This window comes from Temnothorax americanus, unplaced genomic scaffold (genome assembly GCF_048541705.1).
Source record: "Temnothorax americanus isolate GAGA-0224 unplaced genomic scaffold, ASM4854170v1 Scaffold34, whole genome shotgun sequence".
In the NCBI taxonomy this organism is placed as follows: domain Eukaryota; kingdom Metazoa; phylum Arthropoda; class Insecta; order Hymenoptera; family Formicidae; genus Temnothorax; species Temnothorax americanus.
Window position 1 is genome coordinate 190281 of NW_027509485.1, and position 26057 is coordinate 216337.

The 26057-nt window shown below is 37.4% G+C and overlaps 7 protein-coding genes and 1 non-coding gene across 16 annotated transcripts; 3 read left to right on the forward strand and 5 right to left on the reverse strand.

Moving 5' to 3' along the window:
• Positions 1-103: 103 nt before the first annotated feature.
• On the reverse strand, positions 104-26006 carry Rpl24 (ribosomal protein L24). 2 transcript variants are annotated; one of them, XM_077413830.1, is made up of 6 exons: positions 25854-26006; positions 25646-25721; positions 25401-25486; positions 25165-25326; positions 24461-24601; positions 104-114 (listed from the first exon to the last, which is right to left on the reverse strand). In XM_077413830.1, exons 1-5 carry the CDS (start codon positions 25856-25858, stop codon positions 24466-24468), a joined length of 465 nt encoding a protein of 154 aa, XP_077269956.1. In that variant the 5' UTR covers positions 25859-26006; the 3' UTR covers positions 104-114; positions 24461-24465. The 2 variants fall into 2 exon arrangements, with proteins under 2 accessions (XP_077269956.1, XP_077269955.1); XM_077413829.1 differs by lacking the exon at positions 104-114 and having other exon boundaries at positions 24419-24601.
• LOC143901467 (uncharacterized) lies at positions 359-4997 on the reverse strand. 3 transcript variants are annotated; one of them, XR_013258079.1, is made up of 6 exons: positions 4415-4992; positions 4043-4225; positions 3093-3773; positions 2336-3000; positions 1914-2248; positions 359-1527 (listed from the first exon to the last, which is right to left on the reverse strand). XR_013258079.1 is itself a non-coding variant. In XM_077413826.1 (4 exons), the coding sequence occupies exons 1-4, from the start codon at positions 4752-4754 to the stop codon at positions 3415-3417; spliced, it is 621 nt and encodes a 206-aa protein (XP_077269952.1). In that variant the 5' UTR covers positions 4755-4997; the 3' UTR covers positions 3137-3414. The 3 variants fall into 3 exon arrangements, 1 of the variants encoding a protein (XP_077269952.1); XR_013258078.1 differs by lacking the exon at positions 359-1527 and adding an exon at positions 1534-1814 and having other exon boundaries at positions 3093-4225; positions 4415-4994; XM_077413826.1 differs by lacking the exons at positions 359-1527; positions 1914-2248; positions 2336-3000 and having other exon boundaries at positions 3137-3773; positions 4415-4486; positions 4748-4997.
• Positions 5311-8059, forward strand: LOC143901461 (uncharacterized). Its single transcript, XM_077413797.1, has 4 exons — positions 5311-5808; positions 6117-6306; positions 6875-7010; positions 7085-8059. Exons 2-4 carry the CDS (start codon positions 6144-6146, stop codon positions 7863-7865), a joined length of 1080 nt encoding a protein of 359 aa, XP_077269923.1. The 5' UTR covers positions 5311-5808; positions 6117-6143; the 3' UTR covers positions 7866-8059.
• Positions 9632-13493, forward strand: LOC143901455 (FAD-dependent oxidoreductase domain-containing protein 1). The gene is made up of 8 exons (XM_077413788.1): positions 9632-9977; positions 10853-11152; positions 11258-11758; positions 12130-12275; positions 12361-12447; positions 12572-12725; positions 12833-13087; positions 13366-13493. Exons 1-7 carry the CDS (start codon positions 9879-9881, stop codon positions 13085-13087), a joined length of 1542 nt encoding a protein of 513 aa, XP_077269914.1. The 5' UTR covers positions 9632-9878; the 3' UTR covers positions 13366-13493.
• Rel (nuclear factor NF-kappa-B family member relish) lies at positions 12304-19352 on the reverse strand. Of its 5 annotated transcripts, none has more exons than XM_077413776.1 (18): positions 19207-19352; positions 17697-17843; positions 17371-17525; positions 17106-17269; positions 16878-17016; positions 16645-16786; positions 16268-16372; positions 16055-16166; positions 15826-15953; positions 15488-15697; positions 15340-15410; positions 14981-15223; positions 14774-14897; positions 14353-14597; positions 14112-14267; positions 13929-14039; positions 13568-13810; positions 12304-13456 (listed from the first exon to the last, which is right to left on the reverse strand). In XM_077413776.1, the coding sequence occupies exons 2-18, from the start codon at positions 17830-17832 to the stop codon at positions 13346-13348; spliced, it is 2595 nt and encodes an 864-aa protein (XP_077269902.1). In that variant the 5' UTR covers positions 17833-17843; positions 19207-19352; the 3' UTR covers positions 12304-13345. The 5 variants fall into 5 exon arrangements, with proteins under 5 accessions (XP_077269902.1, XP_077269897.1, XP_077269901.1 ...); XM_077413771.1 differs by having other exon boundaries at positions 18908-19212; XM_077413775.1 differs by lacking the exon at positions 19207-19352 and adding an exon at positions 18703-18880.
• On the reverse strand, positions 19220-19740 carry LOC143901472 (uncharacterized). The gene is made up of 2 exons (XM_077413832.1): positions 19608-19740; positions 19220-19526 (listed from the first exon to the last, which is right to left on the reverse strand). Exons 1-2 carry the CDS (start codon positions 19637-19639, stop codon positions 19220-19222), a joined length of 339 nt encoding a protein of 112 aa, XP_077269958.1. The 5' UTR covers positions 19640-19740.
• Positions 21131-24339, forward strand: Had1 (beta Hydroxy acid dehydrogenase 1). Of its 2 annotated transcripts, none has more exons than XM_077413813.1 (6): positions 21131-21363; positions 22385-22572; positions 22815-23023; positions 23427-23584; positions 23684-23826; positions 23937-24339. In XM_077413813.1, the coding sequence occupies exons 1-6, from the start codon at positions 21326-21328 to the stop codon at positions 24155-24157; spliced, it is 957 nt and encodes a 318-aa protein (XP_077269939.1). In that variant the 5' UTR covers positions 21131-21325; the 3' UTR covers positions 24158-24339. The 2 variants fall into 2 exon arrangements, with proteins under 2 accessions (XP_077269939.1, XP_077269940.1); XM_077413814.1 differs by lacking the exon at positions 21131-21363 and adding an exon at positions 22298-22317.
• LOC143901559 (small nucleolar RNA SNORA79) lies at positions 24673-24803 on the reverse strand. The gene has a single exon (XR_013258115.1). It is a non-coding gene; the product is annotated as a small nucleolar RNA SNORA79 (small nucleolar RNA).
• Positions 26007-26057: the final 51 nt, after the last annotated feature.

The window sequence follows — 26057 nt, forward strand, 5'->3', positions numbered from 1 at the left end:
AGTCTCTTTTAATTGGGTTGTGGCAGGGCGTTTGAGATAACCTGCTCTTCACCCTGCACAGCTGGTACATCTTTACAAACTTAATTAGCAACTATCGCTTATATAGCTACAGACTTATTAGCCTGTATATTTATTTATTTTAGTATAAAATAATTTTTAAAACGTTCATATTAATTCTGATTGCAGACGGACCTTCGGGAACACTAGCGCCTTCTTCTTTTAACATGAATAACTAAAAATCTATATTTCGGCTAATTACCGAGTTTATAAATATTTAATTAAAATTATCTGGGTGACTCACAAACCTTTTTAATCACACTTCATAACTCTTCATACAAAATACAAACAATTCCGTATAAAAACTTTTATTAATTTATCTATTTCGGCTAAATGCATGGTGTAAAAATAATTAATTAATTACAATTAAACGAATGACTCACAAACCTTTTCAATTGCACTTCAAAAGTCTTCATACGAAATACAAACGATTTCATATGGTAGATTCTTTCCCGGACATTCATTTCCGGTCAAATACATACGAATGACATGTCCGACTAATGTGTGCCGCAGAAACCGCCGCTAGAGCGAGCTGAGCTAGCCCAAAATTCGCACATTCCCTAGCAATGTAGCCCAATATCGCTTTTTTTCGTATCTCACATTTGGCAAAAAAATAATCATAAAAAATAAGTGTGATATACAAGAGTAAATTTCAAGTAAAACTCAAAAAAATTTAGAATGTGAAAAATCTTCAATAAAAGGAATGAATATTTATTTTTCTCTTGAAAAACTATAATAAAAGAAAACAAAATCTTTTTTTCATTTTAGTCTTAACATACATAAAACCTTTTTTTAAAACCTTTTTTTAATTTTAGTCTAGACAGATTAGACTATAGAAGAGACGAGAACGGCTGAGAGCCAATTTCACCTTCTTATTCTTCTTCTTCTTGGGTTTATTGGCTCCTGCCTCTTATACAATAAAGGCTAACTGTAGTTGGTGAAATTGGCCCTGAGATTTCATACATCCGACAATGACATTGTCGGACGTAGCGATTGACTGTGGGATAGAAAATTTCTCGAATCTCGTTGTCGGATGTATGAAATCTCAGCCTTAATCTACATTTATACATTTGCAATTTACGGTACTTTTTTACGCTAACGCTTATTTTCAGTGCCAAAAGACGTTACGTGATAAAAAATAACGAATCAGTATTTTTATTTTTGGTTTGATGTTTTTTTTTTACACTGAAAATGAGCGTCAAGCGTGAAAAGATACCTTGTGAAAAGATAGTTTGTATTGGCATTTTATGACTCAGTAGGTATGTCCGGAAGAGAAAGTACGTATTGCTCTGCATTATTACTATCAAAATTAGTAAGTGCAATATAATCTTCCTTTTCAATATCTTCAACTTCAATGGATAGTGCATAACTACTTGCAATTCCAGCATTGGCATAGGCATACATAGAAGAATTAAATCGGGACAACATATCCTTAGTAGAAATAAAAGTTTGACAGCACACTTTGGTAACCTGTGGATAAAATATATAGGATAGGATAGGATTTAAGCTAAAGGGGTTCTACAATAAGTTGCAAATGCCTTGTGGCTAGTCGCAAATGACGTAATTGACAAATCACATCGCCGTATTATAGCATTTGCGACTGACAACAAGGCAATTGCAATTTATTGTACAATTTCCCTAAAACTCTATTCACGTTTCAGTTGCGGCAACGCGTACGGCAGTGTGCATTGATTAATCAAAAGCCTTATCCAAGACTTTTAATTAGTCAATACACACTGCCGCATGCGTTGCCGTAGCTGAAATGCGTGAATGGAGTCTTAGTTTTACTATTTCAAAATACTGCCTAATTAATAGATTAAAAGAATATCAATATGGTAAAGATAATAAAATATTACTTTGAGGTGGACGCGTAACCGCAAAAGTGCATCCAACATTTGCATCTGTATCCCGTTCCGCTGCTTGGTCTTAATTGCTGCCATAAAACTGAAAATTCGTTCAACAATTGCATTGCTTATTGGCAATGTCAAACACTTTAAAGCAAGAAGAGCAAGTTTTTTATAAGGATAGATTCCTCCCGCGTTTTTTAGTGACAATACACAGCTCCAAAAGTGCATTATATCTATCTCTCGTAAATCACTATTATAATCAGGATGGGGACATATATCAGGCAGTGTCAGAGAGCCGAGAGAACGCCATTGACTTTCTAAAAGATCTAGGTCTGCGTCTGAATCTACAATAAAATAAAAGAATCTTACATTTAAATGAATTTAAAACAAGGAATAAGGATCATTTATGGAGTTATAGATTGATTATTCACCGACTAAATCAAGGGGAAGCTGCTCAAATAAAGGCCTAGCGGTTCTTTGAAGAGCAAAGCGTGGCGCCAAATTTTTCATCTTTTCAACAGTTTCTATGTTGTGAGGGAGTCTATCTGATAGCTGGTTGCATAAACATAGAATGTAATCAGCACATCTCTCACGAACGGTTTTTAATTTTTCAGGGGAAATATGCAAATTGAGTAGCATTTTTTGAAATGCATCTCCAAAGTTTACTCGATCCAGGGGCTGAAGATTATGTGCCTCTGACAAAGCTTTTTGTAACATCTGGATCTCGATGGAGCGCAATACTCCAGGCTTGCTAGTTTCAGCAATTGTTTTTGATTTTAGCACACGAGCAGAAAGAGAGAAGAACAGAACACGAAGATCGGAATAGACTTTCGTGACATCAGCATTTGTTTGCTCAAATGCGAGGTTGACCGTATGCACTTCGCCGTATGCAAGTCACATACAATAAATTGCTTGGATCTTGAAAAATTTCCACAAGAGTCAAAGCTTTATAATCATTTTCAGAAGCTTTCATCCTAAAGAATCCTTGCAATTCTGTCCACTGATCGAGAATTCCAGAGGCAACTGGAAGCCATGACATCCAACGGGTATCGCAGAGTTTCTGCAGCTTCACGGGATTCTTTCCCTCATTTATAGTCTGAAATTAGACAACATGTGTCAAGAGTCTCATAAACAAAATCTCTAAGTATATAGATATGAACATATTTTAAAAATAAAATCATTTTTTACCTTATAATAATCCTTGTATTCATGTTGTCTGAGAGCACTGTGAGCAAACCAATTGTATGTCTCTTTCAATAAGTAATTTAAGTGATCAGGCATCTTGCGGAAAGCATATTGAGCACACTTGTCCAAAGAATGGCATATACATTTCATCATTTGTAAGCCCGGCACTTCTTTTTTCAAATGAGTATAGAAAGAATTATTCAACCCACACATGTTAGAAGCACCATCTGTGCCAATTGCAAACATTTTTTTGGGGGAAAGGCCAATTTTATGAAGATATTCCAAGAGTGTCTTTGCAAGAATTTCACCGGTGCATTTGGTAACTTTAATTATACCCAGAAAATCCGTCATAATTGATTCTTCTCTGACTGTAAAAACGGATGCAGAGACCCATAAACTTCGTGACAGACACATCGGTCGATTCATCCGCTATAATGGAAAATGGGAAATCCCCAACGTCCTGTACTAGCTTAGTTAATAATGCTGGTGACACTACAGCTGAAATGAGTTTGGAGCACTTTGTTCTGTGTAGACGAACATGTTCAAGTTTACTATTTTTCCCCAAGAATCTCAAAAGTTCTCCAAGATGATCCACAGATGTAATAGATGTATGCATGGCTATGTAGACAGCTAACCGCAGATCTACAGTCTTCATGTCGTCAGTCATTGTTGTGTTTATATATCCTGTATAATAATAGAAATAAAGTCTACAATAAAGCAAATAAAGCAATAGGAATAAAGCCTGCGGCACACAAAGCTTTTTTATCTACTAGATCGATTGCGCGTGCTCATAGCAAATTTCCAGATAAAGTGATTCTGTGCCACGCAATCCAGTAGGTAAAAAAAGCATTGTATACTATAGGCTTTATTTGGATAGAAAAGTTTAATGTACAACGAGTATGTTAAACTAAACAAAATAAATAATTGACAAATCATATAATATGATAATAAACCATGCTGTCGCATCGAAGACTGTGTTCTTCTGTCTAGGACTTGCTCTTTCTCGCAATGTTTATTAGATTTCTTATGGGCGATAAGATCACTATGCTGTGCACGCAAATGACATTTGCATAGTTTACAGTACGCTTCATGCTTGCCATTCAACACATCAATCTCATTGCTTTCTTCAAGCCAATCTATGGACACAGTAAAAATGAAAAGACGTCGAATTAGACCTCTCTTCGACGCATTCGACGTCTAATTCAACATCTATTCTATCAACTATTATTTCTCACTGGGCATATATAAACTTAAATCTCAAAGAATATAATAGAAGCATTAAACAGAAAAAAATAAAGTTAAAACAGTACAGATTTGATACTTACTCTTCAGTTCTGGCTCTATTAACCATTTCTTTTGGAAACGTTTCTTATATTTACCCCATTTACCCATCTTTACTATTTTAATATACAATATATATATCACATTTATTAAATTGCACACGATATAGATATCATAAGACAAATTTAAAACTACCCGCTCATAAAAGCTATCAATAACGATCAGACAAGAAAAGGACTGTGTAAAGATGCCAAATCGTGGCCTTGGTTTTGTACAGACACAACGACAAGGCACGTCAGTGTGGCGCTTGGCGCTCGTCAATTTGTCGAAGCGTCACACCGACGTGCCTTCTCGTCGTGTTCGTGCAAAGCTGGGACCTGGCATCTCTGTTGTGCAATGTCCAATGTCCAAGTGCGTTCCTTGTCTGTGCGGCGCAAGCGTAGAATCAGAGAGAAGGATGAGAGGCGCAATGACGGCGATTTTCTTGGGACGCTTTTGCAGGCCGTACAATAGCGCCACACATCCACTTTCAGGAATTGAAACTACGAGTCACATCCACTTTTCGATGCTGTCGATGAGAATTTGGTTCATGTCCGTGCTATGTATACATCCACTTTTCGATATTGTCGGTTGTCGGTCTTTGGTGGTTCGTGTTGTCATGAACCACCAAAGACTGACGGCGACAATATCGTGTCGACACAAACCACCAAAGACCGACAATATCGAAAAATGGATGTATACATAGCACGGACATGAACCAAATTCTCATCGACAGCATCGAAAAGTGGATGTGACTCGTAGTTCCAATTTCTGAAAGTGGATGTGTGGCGCTACTGTACGGCCTGCAAAAGCGTCCCAAGAAAATCGCCGTCATTGCGCCTCTCATCCTTCTCTCTGGCGGCGCTGATTGGCCATCGTCGCGTCTCGTTCCTCGTATATCAAACGCTATTTCAATTGTTTCGCATCACATTTAAAACGCATCGATCGACTCTGGAAGGCACTCTAAAGATAAATAATTTCCGGAAGCTTGAGAATTCTTCTTCAACAGCCAGTCATTATTTCTGAAAAAGTCGTCACACGACGAATGGAATATATGGAGGATTCGAGGATTCACATTGCGTCCGATCACGTCCGATGTTCGACGTACGACGACTCGACATCCAATAACAGAATTTATTATTAGAGACAAAAATTTCCTATTGGATGTCGGATCGTCGTACGTCGAACATCGGACGCAGTGTGAATCCTCCATTTTAGCGCGGCATTTTGTCGAACCGAGAAAGAGGCTGCCGGAAATGCGAGCTCGCGACGGAAGTACACGGCGAGCGAACTCGAGCGCGGCGTCGCTTCAGCAACCAGTCTCGTCAAACCTCGATCGGCGGCGACCATTGACTGGTGGACTCTCCTTATTGTCGAGCGATTTTCGCTGATTTGCGAGGTATCACTACACTCTCAGCGGTTCGTCGCGCGATTTTCACGTCTCGTCCATACCGAGCGACGTTACGACCACGTGCACAATTGGGATTCATAATGACGCACGCACATCGAAACGCAGCGCACATACGGCGAAACGTTCCGACGAATTTTCACGCGCGATATCGCGATAACGTCGTAGTCATTGTCCGTCGTCGTCGCCGCCGCCGTCGCCGGCGACTGCGAGATCGGAGCTCGGGGCGGGAATACGAAAGCGATCGCGAGACGAGGATTGGAGTACTTATTGTAGCAAGATGGTTTTTTTTTTTCCAGGTTAAACGAAAACGATTTGACTGCGAGATGACAGTGCCACCGGACACCTATCAGATCTCGCTGAACATCATAGAGGCGATCAAGCAGCACCCCGTGCTCTACTGCACCGAGGTGAAGGGCCTGCCGGTGAAGCTGCAAGAGTTTAAACAGAAAGTCTGGAAGCGCATCGCGGATGAGCTCGGACTGGATTGTATGTCTGTTACTACGTTTACGCGAGTGTTACTTCTGTAGTAACTTACGATATATCACTCGTTTACGCGGAGTAAATTGTCATAAGTTACTACAAAATCCCGTTTACGCGAAGGAATTATCGTAAGTTACTACAGAAGTAACGCTCGCGTAAACGTAGTATTTGACTACGTTTACATGGCAACTTGTAATCCGTTTAATAACTACCGTATACTATTTGATCAAAAATTTTTTTTCTTATAATGATTATTTAAATAGCCTATTTTGATATTCTAAACATTTGTGAAATAGTCTTTGATATATATTGTATACTAAAAGTTGTAGTTTGAATATCGAAAAACATTTAAATCAATTTCTTTCCATGTATATGTACTAGAAATTGAAGTATCAAAAGAAGCTCTTATTTAAATGATCATTTGATCAAAAAAAGAAAAAATTTGGATCGGATAGTATACAGTAGTTATTAAACCGGATTATAAGCAGCTGTGTAAACGTAGTCCATGTTATTATTGTTTTTTTCTTTCTTTTTACGTGTTGTTATTAACATTGCTCGACACTGTCTGTTGCAGCCACGTGGGTCAGACTGAAATGGAAGAATCTTAGGGATACTTACTGTCGTATCTTGAAATGCAAGAATAAGACGGAAGAAGGGACGAGGAGGAAAAAGTGGATCTTTGAGGATCACCTGAGCTTCATAAAATACCCGTAAGAAATATTTATGACAATATTTTGGAACTTTATTTTAAATTTTCCTCTCTAAGCCGAGGATACTTTGACAGGTACGAACCAGACTATCAGCCACAATGCATAGAATTGACCAAAGAATACATACAGGAGATAAACTCAGGTGAAGTGAGCTCCGAGGGTCTGCTGGAACAATTGGAGGACCGGAACAACGAGGACTACAGCGAATACCTGGAGGTTCTCGAAGAGACATCGGCTGATCCTGTTCTACTGGTACCTGAGACGATAGAAACGTTGGATGATGTAAACAATGATGTGCAGTTTGTCACTGAAGAAATCGCGAGTGAACAAGACTCTACGCAACAGGCTCTCGACACTTACGTTCACCAAATACAATCGAAATATCGAAAAATACGTCCGAAACGAGTGAAGACCAGTCATCCCTCCCTTTCGAAAACATCTAGCTCTAATGGGATAAAAGAGTCTTCCTTTAAAAATGCAAATGCACTTGATACTGATACAGCGACTAGTCCTATTCTCGTGACGAGTCCGTCAATACCAAGCACGTCGACCACGCCTGTGAAAGAACCGAGCGGCGCGAAGGACACTGCTTTTGATAAAGTTTACCTGGCACCTGAAAGTAAGAGTATAGAATTATTTTTCGACAGCATGGCACAGACGGTGAAGAAACTACCGCCTAAGGCGCAGGCGGACATTAAGATGCACATCTGCAAGCTCGTCACAGAGGCGGAGGTGCAGTATTCTGGCCAGACCATGCCGCAGACTACACAACAATTCATAGCGCCGCCTGGCATGATACCCAAGCTAGTATTGATACCTTGCAATATGATAGATAATCAAAATCCTAAAGTTTGATCCATTCATGTACATCGTACGTTGGATTACAATTATCAGATTCAGTACAATCACATTCATTTTACGTTTTACGTGTTGACGATGCGTTAAAAATTTGCTAATATGTAAAACTTTGTACATATACATAAAATATCGAATGTCAGCTACACAAAGATTTCTTATATGGACAATAAAAGTCATGCTAACGCTTTAAATTATTTATTAAATTATTTAGTCCTTTTTAGCAAAAACTAAAATTTACATGAATGATTGTTACATAAAAAATGTACGATAGAGAAATACATAAAAATATATAGATCTACGAGTATTAGGAGATACCTGATGTGATTTATGTTTCTGAATAACATTTAAAAAATGTATGTATTATATATTTTTATAATAAAATGTGAATATTTGTATTCTGTTTCAATCATTAGAGAAAAAGACCTTTTTTTTACGACTGCTACCAACCAAATATTGGCTAAAAGACTGAGTGAATATATTTCATCAAAATCAGTTTTCAAATTTAGTTTAGATAAATATAGTTTAATATCAGTTTTTCTCGTATAAGTTTTATATTAATTTGTTGTAGAGCATATAGTTATTAATTATTCCATACAAAAAAAGCTGAAAAATAATTATACTATGTTAAAATTGGGGCAGTTTCCCAATGCTAGATTAGAACATTCGTTAATTATTCTTCCAGGATTTTTTAAATCTATTCCTCTCCCTTGGACTCCTAAAATTAATAATTAATAATAAATAAACTTCTAATAGATTGTAAGCGAGAATGTAATCCGACACAAAAAATTGTTAAAAACACCATTACATAAATGCATTATTTAGATTCTAGAAAGATAACGCACTGCACGTTAAACTGCTACTATATGTTTATCGCTCGTCAGGTGTAAAACAAGAATAGAATAAGCAAATAGCGCGCTCCCCGAACGCAGCCTATATAGCGTATTGACGACTTATTAATATTTATCAAAATCTTTGATAAACAGGTACTATGCAACTAAAGAAACTGTGTTACATAACTGCGAAAAAATATATTGGATTTTTACTCACAATCAGATTAAGAACTACAAGACGATTGCAAGCATGATGTAGCGCACATGCACGAAACACGTGACACTTTACGTATTTTAATTTTTAATTTAAATTATCTCTGAAACAAAATAACATTGCGTTTAGTACCAACGATGGAAATTATAAAAATAGTGATTGCAAACAAACGGAAAACATTATTTGCGTATCTAAATCATTTTATAACAGCAAATTAGGGAGAGAGGGAAGAAGGACGAATTGCTCTATTTGCGAACGATGTTCCAAAGGTATCATTATTATTATTATTATTATTATAGAAACCCTGTATAAATTAGGTAATTACAAATCAGTGCGGTATAAAAATATATCTTTTGTAAATCACACGTTTCCTAACACGGCGTAATTTCTCGAAGATAAATAACGGGAAATAAGTTCTCTTATCAGAGAGCTAAAAGCACGTATCCAGACCACGCATGCGCACGTGATCCTCACCGCGCGTCGTTTATAATCAGCGAGAAACTACAATTTTTTCTTCTTTTCCATCCGTAGTAACCGTAAAGGCCCTTGCACAATACAATGCCAGGCAACGGGCAATAGATTTTCAACCTGTCGGGAGCCGTGTATCGGCTGAATCGGCTCAGTGAGCGATTGCGCTTTGCGCTCCTGGATGCCCCTTAATTGTTGCAGCATTTGCTACAGGCGTGTATCAAAAATTCCCGTTCATATTGCCTGTTTTTCATTGTGCATCCAGCTTAATTTGCAGTCTCGTTGGCACTCGGCAGAAAATAATATCAAACGTGAATCGACGATTTCGTCCGTTGATAAGCGGCCGAGATAATTTTGTTTAATTGTTGTTTCATGCCTCTCGATAACGCTGATAAACAGCTGTAAATGTTTCCCACTTTCCCAGAGGAAAGGTTTAAACTTAAAGAGCGATCTCTCCGGAACAGTTAACAGTTGAGGCTCGGCCGGCGAGGATCGAGGATGCTGCGACAATTGACGCGCGTGCAGCGGCACGCGGACCTGCTGAGGCAGCGTTCGGCGGCCCAGTTCGCCAACGACGCCAACTCTTCCAGGAAGCAGGTGAGTTGTGCGCGCGACGCGAACCGTCGACCGGGAGCAATTGGAGGTTAGGAGCCTGACGGATGACAGTTCGATCGGATAAGATTTGTGGAGTTCGAATAACAGTAAACAGATGATATCCTCGACAATTCCGAGCAAGTCGAACCTTCCTCTCGGGGCGACATTAAATTTCTCGTCGCGAAACCGGTCGTGATTGACGTGTAATCGTAAATCTGTTTTCGGGTGGATATAATTGAATACTTCATTTACGTTCATCGCAGACTTTGACGAGGACGTTTTTAAGTGCGGAAAGCAAAGCTGGAACGATGAAAATTGTCGTTCATCACGCGAGCAAGAGCGTTGAAAGCGAAATGTTTTTGAGGTTAGGAAATCTGCCTTACCGACGATGCGCGATCGGCGACACGTGATGGAACGGCGCGCGAAATTTGAACTCCAATGTAATTGTAAGAACAATTCTTAGTTGTATTTTAATTTTTAATGCGGTAAAGTAGTTAAATGTTTGTGAGTATTTTATGAACGATAAAGCGACGAGTCTCTGTTTTGAGTATCTGTGAAAACCGGAAGTGAGAGTCTTACTGAATAAATTCACTTTCCACGTTTCGAATGAATATATAAATACATAAAATGTGCGAGTTTCAAAAAGATAGGTGAAGCCTACGTGGAAAAATTTACTATTTTTATTTGTCGAATTTTATGTAGGAACCCAGTTCAGCTAGCAAAAGCTTCTAAAAGCCGGCTTAAAAACGTCTAAAAGAAGTCTAAAGACTTCAAATGTTTTTTAGAAGCTTTTGCTAGCTGGGGAGTAACGAATATACTTTCGTCCAAGACCAAATTGAATTGAACGTTTAACCGGTTGTCGTTAATTAAATTTACAGAGTTCAGAGGTCAAAGGCGACGATGACAGGAAGAAGTATAGAGAGTTTGTCGACACCGTCACCCCGGGGCAAAAAATAATTAAAGGTCTAAAGCGAGATTGGAAAACGCTGAAACGTGTACTGTCACCTAATAGAAAATTCTCCGACCTCGAAGCGCTGTGGAAACCCGAGATAATTCCTAGTCATTGTGACGTGCTCATCATTGGCGGTGGAGCGATTGGTAGCTCGATAGCGTATTGGCTGAAGCAGAAGATCTATAGAGATGAATTCAAAGTTGTTGTAGTTGAGAAAGATCCTACGGTAAGACATTGATACATGTGCTTTCTAGTTCTGAAGCTTTCTTTTTTTAAATCAATAATCTATGCGTTTGATCATTAAATGTATAATAATTAAATATTATTTCAGTATACCAAAGCTTCCACAACTCTTTCGGTAGGTGGTCTGCGTCAACAGTTCTCTCTCGAAGAAAATATCTTCATGTCACTGTACGGCGCGGAATTCCTGCGAAATATCAATGAGCATTTGAGCGTCCCTGGCGAGCCGCCTATCGACGTGAATTATCATCCTTACGGCTATTTGCTATTGGCGACCGAGGAGGGTGCTGAGACTTTAGTACAGAACTCAAAGTTACAGAATTCTTTAGGAGCGAAGAATGTCATTCTTACTGCAGAGAAGCTGAAGCGCATGTTTCCTTGGATAAACACCGATGGGATCGTGGCGGGTTGTCTTGGACTGGAAAAGGAAGGATGGTTCGATCCGTGGTCCCTGTTGTGTGCCTTCAAGAAGAAAGCTAGTCATTTGGGTGTTCAATACGTCAATGCCGAAGCCAAGGCTTTTAAGTATAAGACGCTGCCAGGAGTTTATGATCGCGACATGACTCCTACCAAAAAATTAAATAGCGTAGTCGTAAGTATACATACATATTGTATATACCTATATGTACATGTATACATATACACCTGTGTGATGCGCGCGCGCGCGCGCGCGCGCGTGCGTGCGTGTGTGTGTGTGTGTGTATGTATATATACAGGAGATGTCCCATTTTTATTGTCTGCTTCGAGTATCTTGTAAACGCCACAGTTTCGTGGAAAATGTTTCAGACAAAATTTGTTTGATCCTGAGGGAGCAGTGAAAAACTATTATTTGTCTGTGAAAACACTCGCACGAAATACTCCTTTTACAAGCTATTTGAGGTCGGCAATTAAAATGAGATATCCTGTATACTGACATATAATATTCGTAATTGTAGAATGATAGACATATGTGTTTGTTATTAGATAGAAACAGAGGATGGTGAGATTAGGACAATAGGGTTCGCCAGAGCTATTATTGCTGCAGGCGCGTTTAGCGGCAACGTAGCCGAGTTGGCTGATATTGGAACAGGCGAAGGATTATTATCTGTACCTTTACCAGTTGTACCTAGGTAATTTCATTAATGGGGAAAAAATCGATTTTTGTTACTTTTTGCCTCTGTATCTTTATTATTATCGAATGGTTTTCTCTTATAGGAAGAGATACGTATATTGTTTTCATTGTCCTGACGGACCTGGTTTAAACACACCTTTAACGATTGACCCCAGTGGTGCATATTTCAGGTATGAGTCTAAATACTTTTGAGATGTAACATGTATTCTTTTGCAAATTAAGACTTAATAAAAGTAAACGAATATAAATTATTATAATACAATTTTTATAAAATGTAAATGAAATAACTTTCAGACGAGATGGTTTAGGAGGTAATTATATCTGTGGAAAATCACCAGAATCAAACGAGGAGCCATCGATCGAGAACCTGGATGTCGATCACGAATTTTTTGACAATAGAGTGTGGCCTTTACTCGCTCACAGAGTACCGGCATTTGAAAACTTGAAGGTACGTATACTTTTCATTATTGACATAAAATACTTATAATTCTATAAAAATGTTGAAATTATATTTGCTTATTTTCTGATGATGTATATTCTATCATTATGTACCAGGTGAAATCTTCATGGGCTGGATACTACGAATACAATACTTTCGATGAAAACGGTATTATCGGTCAGCATCCTTTTCATCACCATGTATACATAGCGACTGGTTTTAGCGGACATGGCATTCAGAAGGCACCAGCGGTGGGACGTGCGATATCAGAGCTGATTTTTCATGAACGTTTTCTGACTATAGATTTATCCAAACTGAGTTTCGACAGATTCTTAAAGTCGGAACCTATAAGAGAAGCTAGCGTCTTTTAGGTAGTAATCTTTTTTCGTACTTAATTGTATTATGGGTCTGTTATACTGAATTGGCTGCACTATAGTTCAGAGTTTATCTTTTTTCTTCCAATGTGGAGTAAAAAAGATAAACTCTGAACTAGTGCAGCCAGTTCAGTAACAGAAAACAGACCCTATGTGGTAATTTTGCAGTTTAATTTACAATGGCATTAGTATATAAACTACATAAACTGTACACACAAAATGATTCAATATGTGATCAAGTTAAAAGTACGCGACTCAAGTTTCACGTTTCACAGCTAAAACTTCATCCATGTATGCCGCAGCAACTTCTTCGCCTATATTCTGTAATACATCTCGCAATTCGCTGAGAGGTGTATTGGTTTGTATCTACAAAGAAATAAAAATTACACAGTTCAATGATTTATGTCGATGAGAACATACGTTCGAAAGAATGCAAAAGAACGCGCGAAATACTCGATGAGAAAATGAAAATCTTACAGCAATAAAATTCAAGAGGAGCAACGTCGAATTAGATGATGAGCTCTGTTCACAAATATTCAGTAAGTACTCGAAGTTAAAATGCTGCGCCAATTTTCTCCATCCCTTTGTCACGTCCAGAATGCTTGCTAATTGCTTTTCCTCCTCTGAATCCATCCACACTTTCTGCGTGTCGTCTATATTTTCCTCTTTAATTGTGTCGTCTACTAATATGTCATTTTGACCAGAAACGAGTTTCAAGATCTGCAACAACGCATTTTTTCTTAGTGAGAAATACGTTTTTATAGATAATGATAACAGATAAGATAAATGATAAAATTGATAAATGTATTTTACAAGATACATGAAATGTTTTCCGTACATCTGGCATGTTTGAGGCCAAGTCAAAAGATGATTGTCCGGTGCATTCTTCTATATTTTCATCTTCCGACTGTACTTCGGTTTTTATATCTTCCAACGGCTCCTCCTCAATCTATCATAAAAACAATCCAAGTTTAAGAAAAATTGACAACACAAGATACTAACAGTAAGCAATTATACGTACGGTACACGATTCACGATCAAAATTCCGTAAGTGCGGATCAGCGCCGTATGTCAATAAAAGGGCACATATCTCTTTGGCGTTCGTTCCTGGTATAACTATTGCGGTGTGTAGCGCCGTATTTCCACTAAAGTTCCTCATGTTTACGTCTATTTTGGTCTGCTTGGAGAATTAAGAGTATTAGTATAACACGATTTTTTATATATAAAAAAAAGATGCATTTTCAATTAATATTCAATCCTACGTGTCTTAACAGGTACTCGACAACGTGTTTATGACCTCCTTCGACTGCTATATGTAAGGCAGTTCTTCCGTAGGTCATATCAGCACTATTTACGTCTGCGCCAGCTTTCACGAGAGCACGCACTGCATGATAAGAGCCCGCTTTGGCAGCTAATTGCAAAGGTGTCCATCCCAAATCCGTATTTGCTTCGATGTTGACGTCTTTTTCACGTAATAAAACATCAATGTTTCCTTCAGCTTCTGGAACTAAAATTATAACTCTATGTAAATTTATATCTAAGATAAAATTATTATGTATTATTTGTTACGCAACTGTTACGTTTTATCTCTACTATTGAACCGAAATATTTCTTTAAATATTAATTCATCACATTTGTTTTAAAGTGTTGAATTCTTTTAAATACCCTTAAATTAATACATACACTTTACAGCTCTGTGTAACGGCATTTGTCCGTAATGATCAGTTATATTTGGATCTGCACCAAGCATGAGTAATGCTCTTGTAACTTCCGGTTGATCTTGCGAGATAGCATAATGCAGCGGACTCTATAATATAACGTGATACCTGATACATTGAAATTTTTATAATTAAATAAAAAATAGAGTATAATAATATCGAAAAAGTTTACCTTTCCAGAACTGTTTTGAATATTCACTAACTCTTCAGCATCTGAATGTAGAGTGCTCAAAAACATTAAGATTCGTTTTACATTATCCTTTTGTCCATATCGGAGCGCACAGTGCAATGGCGTATCTCCGTAAGTTGTTCTGTCTTTAAGCGAGTTTTTAATAATATCTTTGACTTTATTTGGCTTCATTCTGATATTCTGCATCATCTCGATAATAATGTCTTTCGCAAACAATTTGTCGTCCTGTAGAAACATAAAATACAAATTTGATTAACATACAATAATGATGCAACAGCGCAATAGAGATTGCTATAAATAAATTTGTTTTTTAAGACATATACCTGGAAACTAATACTTGCCTTTTTATTCGGCGCACTATCATAAGTTAACTTCTCTTCGCTATGTAACAATTTCTCGTACAACATGAGATCTATTTGAACAATGATACGTTTTTTATATATTGTGATTTTTAAATAAGCTTGTTTATTCGCATAAAAGAGCACTTACCATCTGAATTTATATGTTCGACAAACTCGCGGAACTCACTAGAAGAACATCTGTCATCTAACATCTTTTTTAGTTCTTTAGACATTTCGTTGCTTTCGTTGTTTGAGGACGTATTTGTTAGTAGTGGATTCGTTAAAAACATATCATTGTTAAATGTCGCTTGCGCCAATTCCGCGCTATTTGAATGAGAGACTCGCGTTCTCTTCCTACCTAGAATTGCAAAAATTTTGAGGAATTAAATTGAAAAAAATATAGGAGAAAAAGGCAAAACAAAAGGGATAAAAAGGAAAAATATAATAGATCATAACTAAGAATATTTAACTTTACTATCAACTCACCTAATATGCGGTCACTCGGCTTATACGTGAACTTGATTGGTTCTGAACAAGCTGCATCTGAAGGACGTTCTAGCTGTATGAAGACTTCTCTTGGAGAAGTGATACTTCGATCCTTGTACGGTGGAGTTCTAGAAATACAGCACGATCAATCATATACGTTGTGTAAGGAAGGAAGAATATTTAAGTTAATTAAGAATACTTAAGTTGCTAAATCACATGTAATACGTACCGAAATGCCACGGCATATTGATGATGGACATCCAGTTCCGAGAAACGACCATAATCGATCCAGATTTCAGTGTCGTCTTCGTCGATCTCAAAGAATTTTATCTTTATGTTTTCTGTAATATAATGCGTATTTTTCATCAATATGTACGTACATACAACGTACATTGTTTATGGGCAAGGCATATTTATCTAATGTTAAGTCAGCAACACTTACTTTTTGAAACTTTCTCTACAAGTATGAACACCTCTTCACCACCTTCACAGCTACTAGTAAATTTGTCAATTCTGCATATCTTAAGTTCTCCAGTTAATGCGCTTTCTATTAAAATAACATTAGGGTTTCTTTAGTAGATGAAAATGACTTTTTATTGTTCATACATTTACTGACAAAAGTTAGGAATTAGGAAACAAAAGTGTTCTTTAAGAAAATTATATATTTTTTATTTCCTAAAATATATATACGTTAAAAAGAAAAATTATATAACTTATAACTTTCGTCAGTAAGCGTGTACTATATATAGTACAAAAGTAAAGTCAGAACCTTGATATACTTTTCTTTAAAAACTTTATCGATAAATTATTTAAACTTACTCAAATTATTGATTGAATTGCTATAAACCGGTGCTGTAATCGGTCTCATAATATTATGTACATCTTTGATAAATCCTTGGAAACAAAGAGCAACACTGTTTAAGTTTATAACTTTCTGATACTGTTCTACGTCGGCTCTAATCTGTAATCATTGTAAGATACGTTTTGAAGAGCGTATTCAATTTAATTTTTTTTAAGTAAAAAAATAAAAATATAGCAGCATTAAAATCTACCTGAGCGTCATCGCGCAAACTGAGAGTAGCGTTTATATTTGAACGTTTGCGCTCCTCCAGAAGTTCCTCGCGCAGTTTTCGTAGTATTTCATCCTTAATGTGTCTTCTCGCCGTATGTATGATACCCATACCAATAAATCTGAAATAGGAGTATGTATAACGCTAACTAAAGAATAAAACAGAAAAATTGTGTTTGAAATCATGCAATGCTAGCAGATATAGACGTACTCTGCTGTAAAATCATTTTCAGGCGAAACTTCTATATAATGTGGATCCCCTTTATCTGTACCGTCAACTCGCCTCACTAATCTATGAGCATGCGGTATCCTGAGATCTTCATCAGTTGTAACCAATGTGCAACGTATTGTCGCTTTATCCAGAAAATTATGTAACTAAAAATACAAATAATAATAATAATATCATGTATGAAGAAAAATTAGTTTAGACAACCAATATTTTTTTTTTTTGGTAATACAAAATTCAGCATATTTACCTTAACTGTAGGTACGGTATTTTTATTTCGTTTACGTCCGTAATATGTACCTAGCAGGCTCCCATGTGTCCCTGCCATTTCAGATTTGTATCGAAATCTAAATTTATCCACTGGCTGCGTCAAGATACTGAGAGATGCCTCGCCAAGTATCGTCACTAACAAGTTAAATAGAAAAGTTTCATTTATATTCTCTATGCAAAACAATTATCACTAACATAAAAATACAAGGAGTTAATATTAAATATTGCATTTGTATAATTCAGACGCATAAGTAGAGACGGGTAAGTTACGTCTTAAATGAGACAATTTAAAATCGCAATGTATACCTTTTGCATTCGTTAGATTAATATAATCATCTGTGATATGCATAGGCGACGAGGACGACGACATGGGTGACGTAACGCTCATGTTTCCCTGAGATGCAGAACTGCTGATTGGGCTTAGTACACCTGTACTGTCCATTGATGTTAAATCTGGAAGATGCAAGGCACATATGTATAACATCATAAAAATTAATGTATCTTGTATAAAAAGTGTATTATAATGTTTAAAAAAAAACGTCATTATATATAGCATTATGCAACGATAATCTACCCATGACTCGAGTTTTAATAACTACACAATACATAAATACGAAAACATCACAAGTTCTTTTTAATATCTCAACAATACTTATTCTTTTGGAACGTGCCTGTCTCGTCATTCTCGTCCATAATATTTTATAAGTATCTTAAAATATAAAATATAAATATGGAATATTGATGCAACAAAAGATTTTCTAAAATGCTCAGATATTCAAGACCATGTGGCACACTTTAGGTCCAGTTCCACGAACGTCAGTTAACTTTTAATCTTAGGTTAACTAACTCTTCGTCTCTTTCTAAAGAGGACGTTACGAAGAGACGAAGAGTGAATCCTCCTCTTCTAAAAAGGGCATGTCGTAGGTATTGTTGTCACTTTTCCGCGATGCCGATTGGTTATCTTGCTGCGCTTACTTCATTTGCAGCTGTCATTGTATATATTTTAATAGTGTAATAGTAATAGCATAATGTTAAAGCTAAATAGCGCGCGCGAAGCGCGCGTCTGTATGTCTAGTTAATTAAAAATTAACCGACGTTTGTGTGGAACTGGCCCTAATTATAACAATAGGTCTGTTTTCTATTGCTAAACTGGCTGTACTAGTTCAGCAACAGAAAACAAAAACCCACTGTCACTAGTGTCACTTTCAAAATCTGCCAGATAAACGAGGAGAGCACGATTGTTTTCTTTTTACATCAAGGTAATCCTCCTTGTCACATGTAAACAACTGTCACAGGTGTGTTTTGAGATTACGGTAAAAAGCGAAGATGTCCCACAACCTCGCGTCGGGATGCGTGCCGAAACAAGCGACGGAACTGATTACGATTAACCGACGTATTAACAATGCGATTGCGGGTTGAGTCGGAGTTCAGTTAACGTTTCTTCTGGCAGTCAGGCACGTTTGGCAGACGCAGGACAAAACGCGCGCGCGGCGCCAGAGCGCGCGCTCGCATTTTACCGTAAAACTGGTAGTACGGGTCCTCATTATCCGCGGTAACGCCGGTCGTCAACATGCTCCGCATCGCCATATTAATGTTCTCGTAAGCGTCCGGCATCTCTGCGGACGATTGTCCTCACACTTCTCGCGAATTAGCGGGACCGGACAGAGTGCGGTGATACTCGTGATGCCTGTCACGCGAGCGGTCACTGAGTCGTCACCCGGAGACTTGTAGATCTCGACTGGACTCGTCGTCAGGACGTGTGTCAGACACTCTCGTCCCGACAATGCGGCGACGACAACGCGAGCTTATTACTCACCAAACGCGCATAATCAACCGCCTTTAATTCCCGGATGCGTCAAAGATATAACCTTGATGATAGCCGGCGGTTCTTCCCCGAGAACGGCACAACGCACGTCGGCCAATCGCGCGTCAACGCGGCATCGCAGCATGCATGGATTTTCCGCGATTAGGGACGTATTCTGGGTCGCGCGATACCCCAACGAACTCAGAAATCCCTGTGGGAAGCCTGCTCCTATTCTCTCGGATCCAGCAAACGGCTTGATTTTCGCTTGAAACGCAGCTATTATTTTGCGTATAGCTGAAACTTCGCAAAATATCAACGTCGAAATATGAACTCTGAAAACCGCATATAAAGTATTATTCGAGACTCATTGATTGCACGAATCGTATAATTACAGTATTTATCTTCTCTTTTACTTCAGTCTCCTTCGAAACGCAGTTGTGTTCATCGTGCCACGCTTCGATCCTGCTTTTCATTCCGATTTTTGCGATATTCTGTTTTAGTTTCTGCGAAGTTTGTTGTAAATTTCCACACGTTATCAATACTTCCTGTTGCCAAGTTTAAATTACCGGAATTATCTTCATTGATCGTTATGAGAAGATAAAAAACGATTAGTTAAAACACTCATGTGGGAAGTTGACCCCGAATAGTGTAGTCAATTACATCTTGATTCTTTGTACGAACTCTTGATCTTTTCTTCGTGCTGTAAAATATAATAATACCAATATTAGTACAACTGATTCAAGTTGAAAACAGGTAAAACAGAGTTTTATTAAAAGAATACTTATTGTAAAGATTTTGTTAAAGCAAAAAGAGAGAAACAATAAGTACTTAGTCTAAAGTAAAAAATAACATAGTAGTTGCTTTCCATTTACACTCAAGTGATCTGAGTCACTCGGTTATGTGAGTATTTTATACTCAGGTAAGATATGTCATTTTGTATTTACCTGCTTATTTTGGTGACAAAGCTATCGCATAATAATACAGGTCCATATATAGCCTCACTTTTAATGCGAGTTTATTAGATTCATTAAAGCACATGGTCTCGATTGTGGATAAAAACTCAGTTGAATCTCACTTGCCAGCATGCAAAAAGAACGTGCATTTAACTGAATTATGACGTCACAAGTGAGAATTATCTGAGTTTTGATGTAAATGGAAAGCAACTAGTGCTTATTGAAAAAGTTATCTGTCACATGTCCTTTCTCTCGTTTTATATTTATTTGATAATTATTCTCCGGTTTCGAGCATTGACATGCCTGTTCTTACTATATATATGGTCTTTCGAAAATTTTAGAATAGAAAAGATTAGATTAGATAGAAAATTAGATAGAATAATATATTCGAAAAATTCATTCAACTAAATTTTAACTTAGCGAATTTTTATATTAAACATAAATTCATCATCACTATCGATTTCTCTCTTATCTTAATCAGTAAGCGCTGAAACATAGTATACTCAGATAAATTCCTCGCTTATCGAAATAAAATTCAAAATTATTTAACAAAGAATAAACGATCACGAGAAATTATTATTATGTACTTAACAGCGGAAAATTCTGAAATATAATCATACACGTAATTTTAAAGTCCATTAAATTCTCGATCTTATTGTTAGTAAAAAAGATGCATTAAAATAACTTTTTAAACGTTACTAATTTATCTTATTAATTCTAATTAATAAAAAATCTTATTAATTTATGTATTGTAATTAAACAATTATAATTGTTAACTAATTAATTAACCAACATAGGTCATAAATAATCCTGCGCTTAATGAACTTGAAAGCTTTTTTACCCTGGGAAGAAATTATCTGGAATAAATTCATTTAATTTTCACAAAGTAGGCGCGACTGTTGATTGATTAATTTACTTTTAGCTGCTGGCTCACATGTACGTTCTATGATGTTCTACAAGATAACGATGTAGTAAATGTGTGTCTATGTTAGCGCCTTCAGTATGTCATAATCGTACAGTACAAGCCTCGATTAGCATACATATGGTGGGGAGACTGATAGCGTAAATATATATATCTCTCTGGACACCTTTGAGCTGTCCGTGAGTTAAATTCCACTCGTTACACGACTCGTAGAAACGCTTTCTCTGCAGACATCGGATCAACCCGTACGATAACAATGTCAGCTAAAAATGAAAAAATCGGGATCATTGGAAGGTAAAGTAATCAACTGTAATTTAAATTATAATTTGGATTGTTCACATAAAACTGCAAGCTGTAATAATTGTGTAATACGTTCATCGATTAATGCGATTTTTATAGATAATTTATTACTCGTTACTAATCTATTGTAACAAATAATCACGGTAATTGAGCATAAGCAATTACTATTTTTTAGCAACGTACATAGATAAGTTTACAAGTCCCTTACATTGGATTGGTTATAATATCAATCGGAAAATCGGTTTTCTCTCATCATTTTAATCGCTCAACGTTTTTTAAGTTACTTAAGAATTGTTGTACTAAGAGTGCAATTAAAGTTGCAACTGTCGTTTCAACAATGATCGAAACAGCTAATCGCCGCACAAATCTCTATTTATAAAAATTAACTCTTATTCATAAAACATTATATTTATAGAACATAAAAGAAAGGTAGAGTTCTTTTTAACGGTTAAACTTGACCTTCACTGCTGATTCACAGAGACTGTTAGTTTAGAAAGGAAAATTGTAGTGTTTTTTACTAATCGCGATATGTATTCTCAAGAGCAATAAGAAAAACATTCAAGAATACATTAAAAGGCACTATGTTATTCTCAATTTTAATTATTTATTAGCGCGTTCTATAAAAGCAGTGAATTTTTATTTCATTCAGCATTAATGTCCGATACTTTATCATTCTATTAATCTATTATCACATCGTACCATCGATTTTTTCCAAGCCATCAAACGATGTTTTACAAGAAGGGCGATTGCAAAATTCTTAAGTAATTACACTTTTTCGTAAGCTATACTCGTCCGGAGATAAGATAATGCGCGGAGTGCCGGTAAACAACGTTTCTTACAGTTATATCTAACAAAATGACGCGTTTGCGATCATTTATGATGATTCTTACAACAGATATCTATTTTATAAGTAAAATATATCACGCGAGAATGCAAACTTGAAATGGAGTATCGTAAAAATTTCGTACCTTTTCATAAGATTATCATTTTATATTTGTCTTAATATCTATTTCAGCGGCTTAATCGGGCGCAGCTGGGCGATGCTCTTCGCCAGCGTAGGATACCAGGTGACCATTTACGATGTCGTCCAGGATCAAATTAAGAGCGCATTAGAGGACATCTGTCAGCAGTTGAAACGTCTCGAAAGTGACGGCCTTCTCCGTGGTGCATTGACGGCGGATCAGCAATTTAATCTGATAAAGGGTCTGTTTGTCCATTTTTTTCTCTTTACTACTACAGCTATTACTACCGCAGTTTCTTGTTACTACAACCATTGTCCTTTAACGCAGAAACGATTACGTAAAATGCAATGATTGCGATGTTAGGCGAGATATCCACAATAACATCCATTTCTCGTCGTTATTATGATAGGATAGCGTTCGGGATAGTTTTTCCAGGAAAGTTTCATTTTCCATGTGGAATTTAATCAAGGATCTGGATTGTAGGATCATCCAATTTGGCGGAGACTGTGAAGGGAGCGAAGCTGGTCCAAGAATGCGTGCCAGAAAATCTTTCGTTGAAGACGAAACTCTACAACGACCTCGACAAGATCGTCGACGACAAGGTCATCTTGTCATCTTCGACGTCCACGTTCCGCCCGTCTCTTTTCAGCGAGAAGCTAAAACACCGCGAACAGATTATCGTTTCCCATCCTGTACGTATTTGCAGACTACTTATAATACAGTAAATAATTTACAGATTTTGTTTACGAAATCTTTGTGCTATAAATTGAATTAGCAGGGATTAACATTTATATATAAAAATTAATACTTATATATTACATATCAGAGAGACATTTATAAAATTATTATAAGATTTATTGTAAAATATTACAAGACATAAGATTATATATTGCATTTATATTTATAGATATAACTTTTGATGCAAATGATAAATATTTACTTTTTTTAATACTAATAATTCTATCTTACTAAAAGACAATCTCGTAATAACTCAAGAATTAACAAGATTAGGCAAAAAACATTTGTTAATCGCACCATTTGTTATTTAAATAAGTTATTTTGATAATTAGAACTCTTATCGTGTTGCAAATACAGGTGAATCCTCCTTATTATGTACCACTTGTGGAAATAGTGCCAGCCCCGTGGACGCGTCCTGATATTCCAGAGAAGACAAAAGCTATCATGACTGAGATCGGCCAGAAACCCGTTGTCTTCAACAAGGAGATCGACGGTTTTGCGCTCAATAGAATACAGTATGTAATCGGACGTTTCGCTCGCATAAATCCATTTTTGGACGATTATTATCGTTCAACTGTACGATACTTCACATATAAAGAAATCAACATCGACAGGTACGCAATCTTGAACGAAGCTTGGAGATTGGTAGCTGATGGAGTGCTAAGCGCAAAGGACATTGACGCGGTGATGAGCGAAGGTCTCGGAATGCGTTATGCTTTCCTCGGTGCCTTCGAGGCCGCGCATCTGAATGCCGAAGGTAAGCCAGTCGCATCCATCTGGATGCGAAGAGTCGTTATATATCACCATAAAAATCAAGCGAATTTTTCCACGAGGATGCAATTCACGTTGCGACATATTGTCTTGTAGGAATGAAGAAGTACTGCGAAACATATAGCAAATCGATCTATGATACGAGCATGACTTTCGGGCCGGTACCCAAATTCGTGGGCGAGATGGCGGACAAGATCAGCAACGAGTTGAACGAGATGTGCCCGCTCGACAAGTTGCAGGAGCGACGCGCATGGCGAGACACCGCCTTGATAAAGCTGTCCATCCTCAAGAAAGAGTTAAATGAGATAAAAAAGTAAAAATTGATATATTGTACACGTGCCATTGATGTGCCAACATTGAAATCTTTTAAACAGACTTATATGTGATACAGTAAAATTTTATCATGAAATTTTACCAATTTTAAATGTAAAAAATGTATCATTTCTACTGTATAAATTAAATGCAAATTATATTTCGTTCTTATATATTAACGCAGAAATGGAGATGCATATATTATTTGCTTATCTGGAAATGATTTCTTTATTGTAAAGATAATATAAAAAAGATAAGAGTCAAAATGAAATTATATTTTACTTTATTTATATTGCTACAGACTTTTTTTTTTTTAACGTTTTCCTCCAACTCGAGGTGCAGCTTTTTGCGTCACCTTGGCAACCTTCTGTTTTGCTGCTTGTTTCGCTTTCGGAGGAGCAACAGCCTTCTTCGTTGCTTTCGCGGCCCTCTTTTGTTCCTTCGCAGCCCTGAGAAAAGGAAAACGAGCGAATCAGTTAAAACATAATTATGACGTAATATTAGATAATACTATTATATTGATTGTATGAATCCGCAAAAGCCAGACAATGTAATTGAAAATACAGTTCCGGGTGAAGTAATCCAGATTTGTTTTAAGACATTCTGAAATCTGACGAAGCATAAGAAGCTTTGTCAGAGGAACAGATGTCTATCGCATGCAGTTTGTCTTCGAGCAAAAGTATATACTTGCTACTTGATATATAGGCTTGTTCTTTTTAGCTGAATTTCTTGCACTCTTTTTCTTTTCACATTGGAGAAACCATGCAAGAAATTCAGCTAAAGAACAGGCTTCATGGCCCCTTTTCAGAACGCACGTTTATTGATAAATGCGCACATTTTTTTCTGAGATGCTGTAGTTCATGTTACCTATACTATAGAAACAAACCCGCACATTTAAAGTGCATCAATAAAAGTGCACTTTGAATACAGGCCTATAAGTACTTCAAAATTGCTCCAGAGCGAATAATTGTTTAGTTAACAAGCGAATAGAGATAATCGAAAGAATGCATACTTAATCGCCTGATCCCTCTGAGCTTTGCGAATCTCTGGCTTCATGTTACGTTTAGCCAAGATATCTGTGAGGGAAGCGCCGACGATGGCACGCTGGAACTTCTGCGTGCGCCTCGTCCTCTTCTTGGTCTGCTCTTCCTCCTGACCCTTCTTGTGTTTACGCCTGAAAGACAAATTGCACCTCCGTCAATTCCACGTTCCTTGGAAAATTGCACGTCGGCCCGATTTTATCTTTACCTGTATAAAACAGTCCATGTCACTTTTCTAGGATTTCGCCTCATCAGGTGAGCGGACTCGCATTTCGAGTTGAGGAAGGTGAAAGTCTGCGGAAGCGAGATGGCAGTGATTAGTTACGCCAACACGTGCAACAGGCGAGATAAACGACGAGACGCGTCGCGATAATCGAGAAACGCGACGGAAGGCTACGATCGCCGATTATTACGCTTGCATCGTCGTTACATCGCCATCCCGGTGATACTCACCTTTCCGTCAACTTTGACCATGGTCTTGCCATGGCCCGGGTATATCTTGTACCCGCTATACGCGCACAATCCGATCCTGGAAATAGCATATGAGGATTAATTACGGACATCGCGTTGTCGTAACGCGTCGCGTTCCCGTCGTAAATACGACGGGATCGCATCGGAAGCATCGGATTCGTATCTCCGCAACGGAAAAACCGCAACTTACTTCATCTTGACACGACGCGGAGAAGCACGCTCGACAAAAATGGCCTGTGACCGACGCTCTCGTGCTCGTGCTCCGCGCTTACGACGGCGGACGGATTCACACCGGAGTTCTCCGTCGGACCGGCAGGGTGCGTTCTTGTCAGTTGAATATCTCTAATCTGATTGGTCCCGCCATTTTCAGGTGACAATCAGATTAGAGAACACT

What these genes read in the sequence shown, in the direction of transcription:
- Rpl24 (XM_077413830.1), bottom strand. An exon ending in TGGTCAAAGTTGACGGAAAG is followed by an intron (nt 25,487 to 25,645) that starts GTGAGTATCACC and finishes TCGCTTCCGCAG; the next exon opens with ACTTTCACCTTCCTCAACTC. An exon ending in ACATGGACTGTTTTATACAG is followed by an intron (nt 25,327 to 25,400) that starts GTAAAGATAAAA and finishes TTTGTCTTTCAG; the next exon opens with GCGTAAACACAAGAAGGGTC.
- Rel (XM_077413771.1), bottom strand. Translation starts at nt 19,004, where the DNA reads ATGCCGGACGCTTACGAGAACATTAATATGGCGATGCGGAGCATGTTG. An exon ending in GCCGAGTGACCGCATATTAG is followed by an intron (nt 15,698 to 15,825) that starts GTGAGTTGATAG and finishes TTGCAATTCTAG; the next exon opens with GTAGGAAGAGAACGCGAGTC. An exon ending in TCCTCTTGAATTTTATTGCT is followed by an intron (nt 13,457 to 13,567) that starts GTAAGATTTTCA and finishes ATTTCTTTGTAG; the next exon opens with ATACAAACCAATACACCTCT.
- LOC143901472 (XM_077413832.1), bottom strand. Translation starts at nt 19,639, where the DNA reads ATGAACACAACTGCGTTTCGAAGGAGACTGAA. An exon ending in GCGTTTCGAAGGAGACTGAA is followed by an intron (nt 19,527 to 19,607) that starts GTAAAAGAGAAG and finishes TGCGGTTTTCAG; the next exon opens with AGTTCATATTTCGACGTTGA.
- LOC143901467 (XM_077413826.1), bottom strand. An exon ending in AATAGAGCCAGAACTGAAGA is followed by an intron (nt 4,226 to 4,414) that starts GTAAGTATCAAA and finishes CTGTGTCCATAG; the next exon opens with ATTGGCTTGAAGAAAGCAAT. An exon ending in GTCTTCGATGCGACAGCATG is followed by an intron (nt 3,774 to 4,042) that starts GTTTATTATCAT and finishes ATTATTATACAG; the next exon opens with GATATATAAACACAACAATG.
- Had1 (XM_077413813.1), top strand. Translation starts at nt 21,326, where the DNA reads ATGTCAGCTAAAAATGAAAAAATCGGGATCATTGGAAG. An exon ending in AAAATCGGGATCATTGGAAG is followed by an intron (nt 21,364 to 22,384) that starts GTAAAGTAATCA and finishes TATCTATTTCAG; the next exon opens with CGGCTTAATCGGGCGCAGCT. An exon ending in AGATTATCGTTTCCCATCCT is followed by an intron (nt 23,024 to 23,426) that starts GTACGTATTTGC and finishes TTGCAAATACAG; the next exon opens with GTGAATCCTCCTTATTATGT.
- LOC143901455 (XM_077413788.1), top strand. Translation starts at nt 9,879, where the DNA reads ATGCTGCGACAATTGACGCGCGTGCAGCGGCACGCGGACCTGCTGAGG. An exon ending in AAAAATTAAATAGCGTAGTC is followed by an intron (nt 11,759 to 12,129) that starts GTAAGTATACAT and finishes GTTTGTTATTAG; the next exon opens with ATAGAAACAGAGGATGGTGA. An exon ending in CCCAGTGGTGCATATTTCAG is followed by an intron (nt 12,448 to 12,571) that starts GTATGAGTCTAA and finishes AATAACTTTCAG; the next exon opens with ACGAGATGGTTTAGGAGGTA.
- LOC143901461 (XM_077413797.1), top strand. Translation starts at nt 6,144, where the DNA reads ATGACAGTGCCACCGGACACCTATCAGATCTCGCTGAACATCATAGAG. An exon ending in GGATGAGCTCGGACTGGATT is followed by an intron (nt 6,307 to 6,874) that starts GTATGTCTGTTA and finishes TGTCTGTTGCAG; the next exon opens with CCACGTGGGTCAGACTGAAA. An exon ending in CTGAGCTTCATAAAATACCC is followed by an intron (nt 7,011 to 7,084) that starts GTAAGAAATATT and finishes ATACTTTGACAG; the next exon opens with GTACGAACCAGACTATCAGC.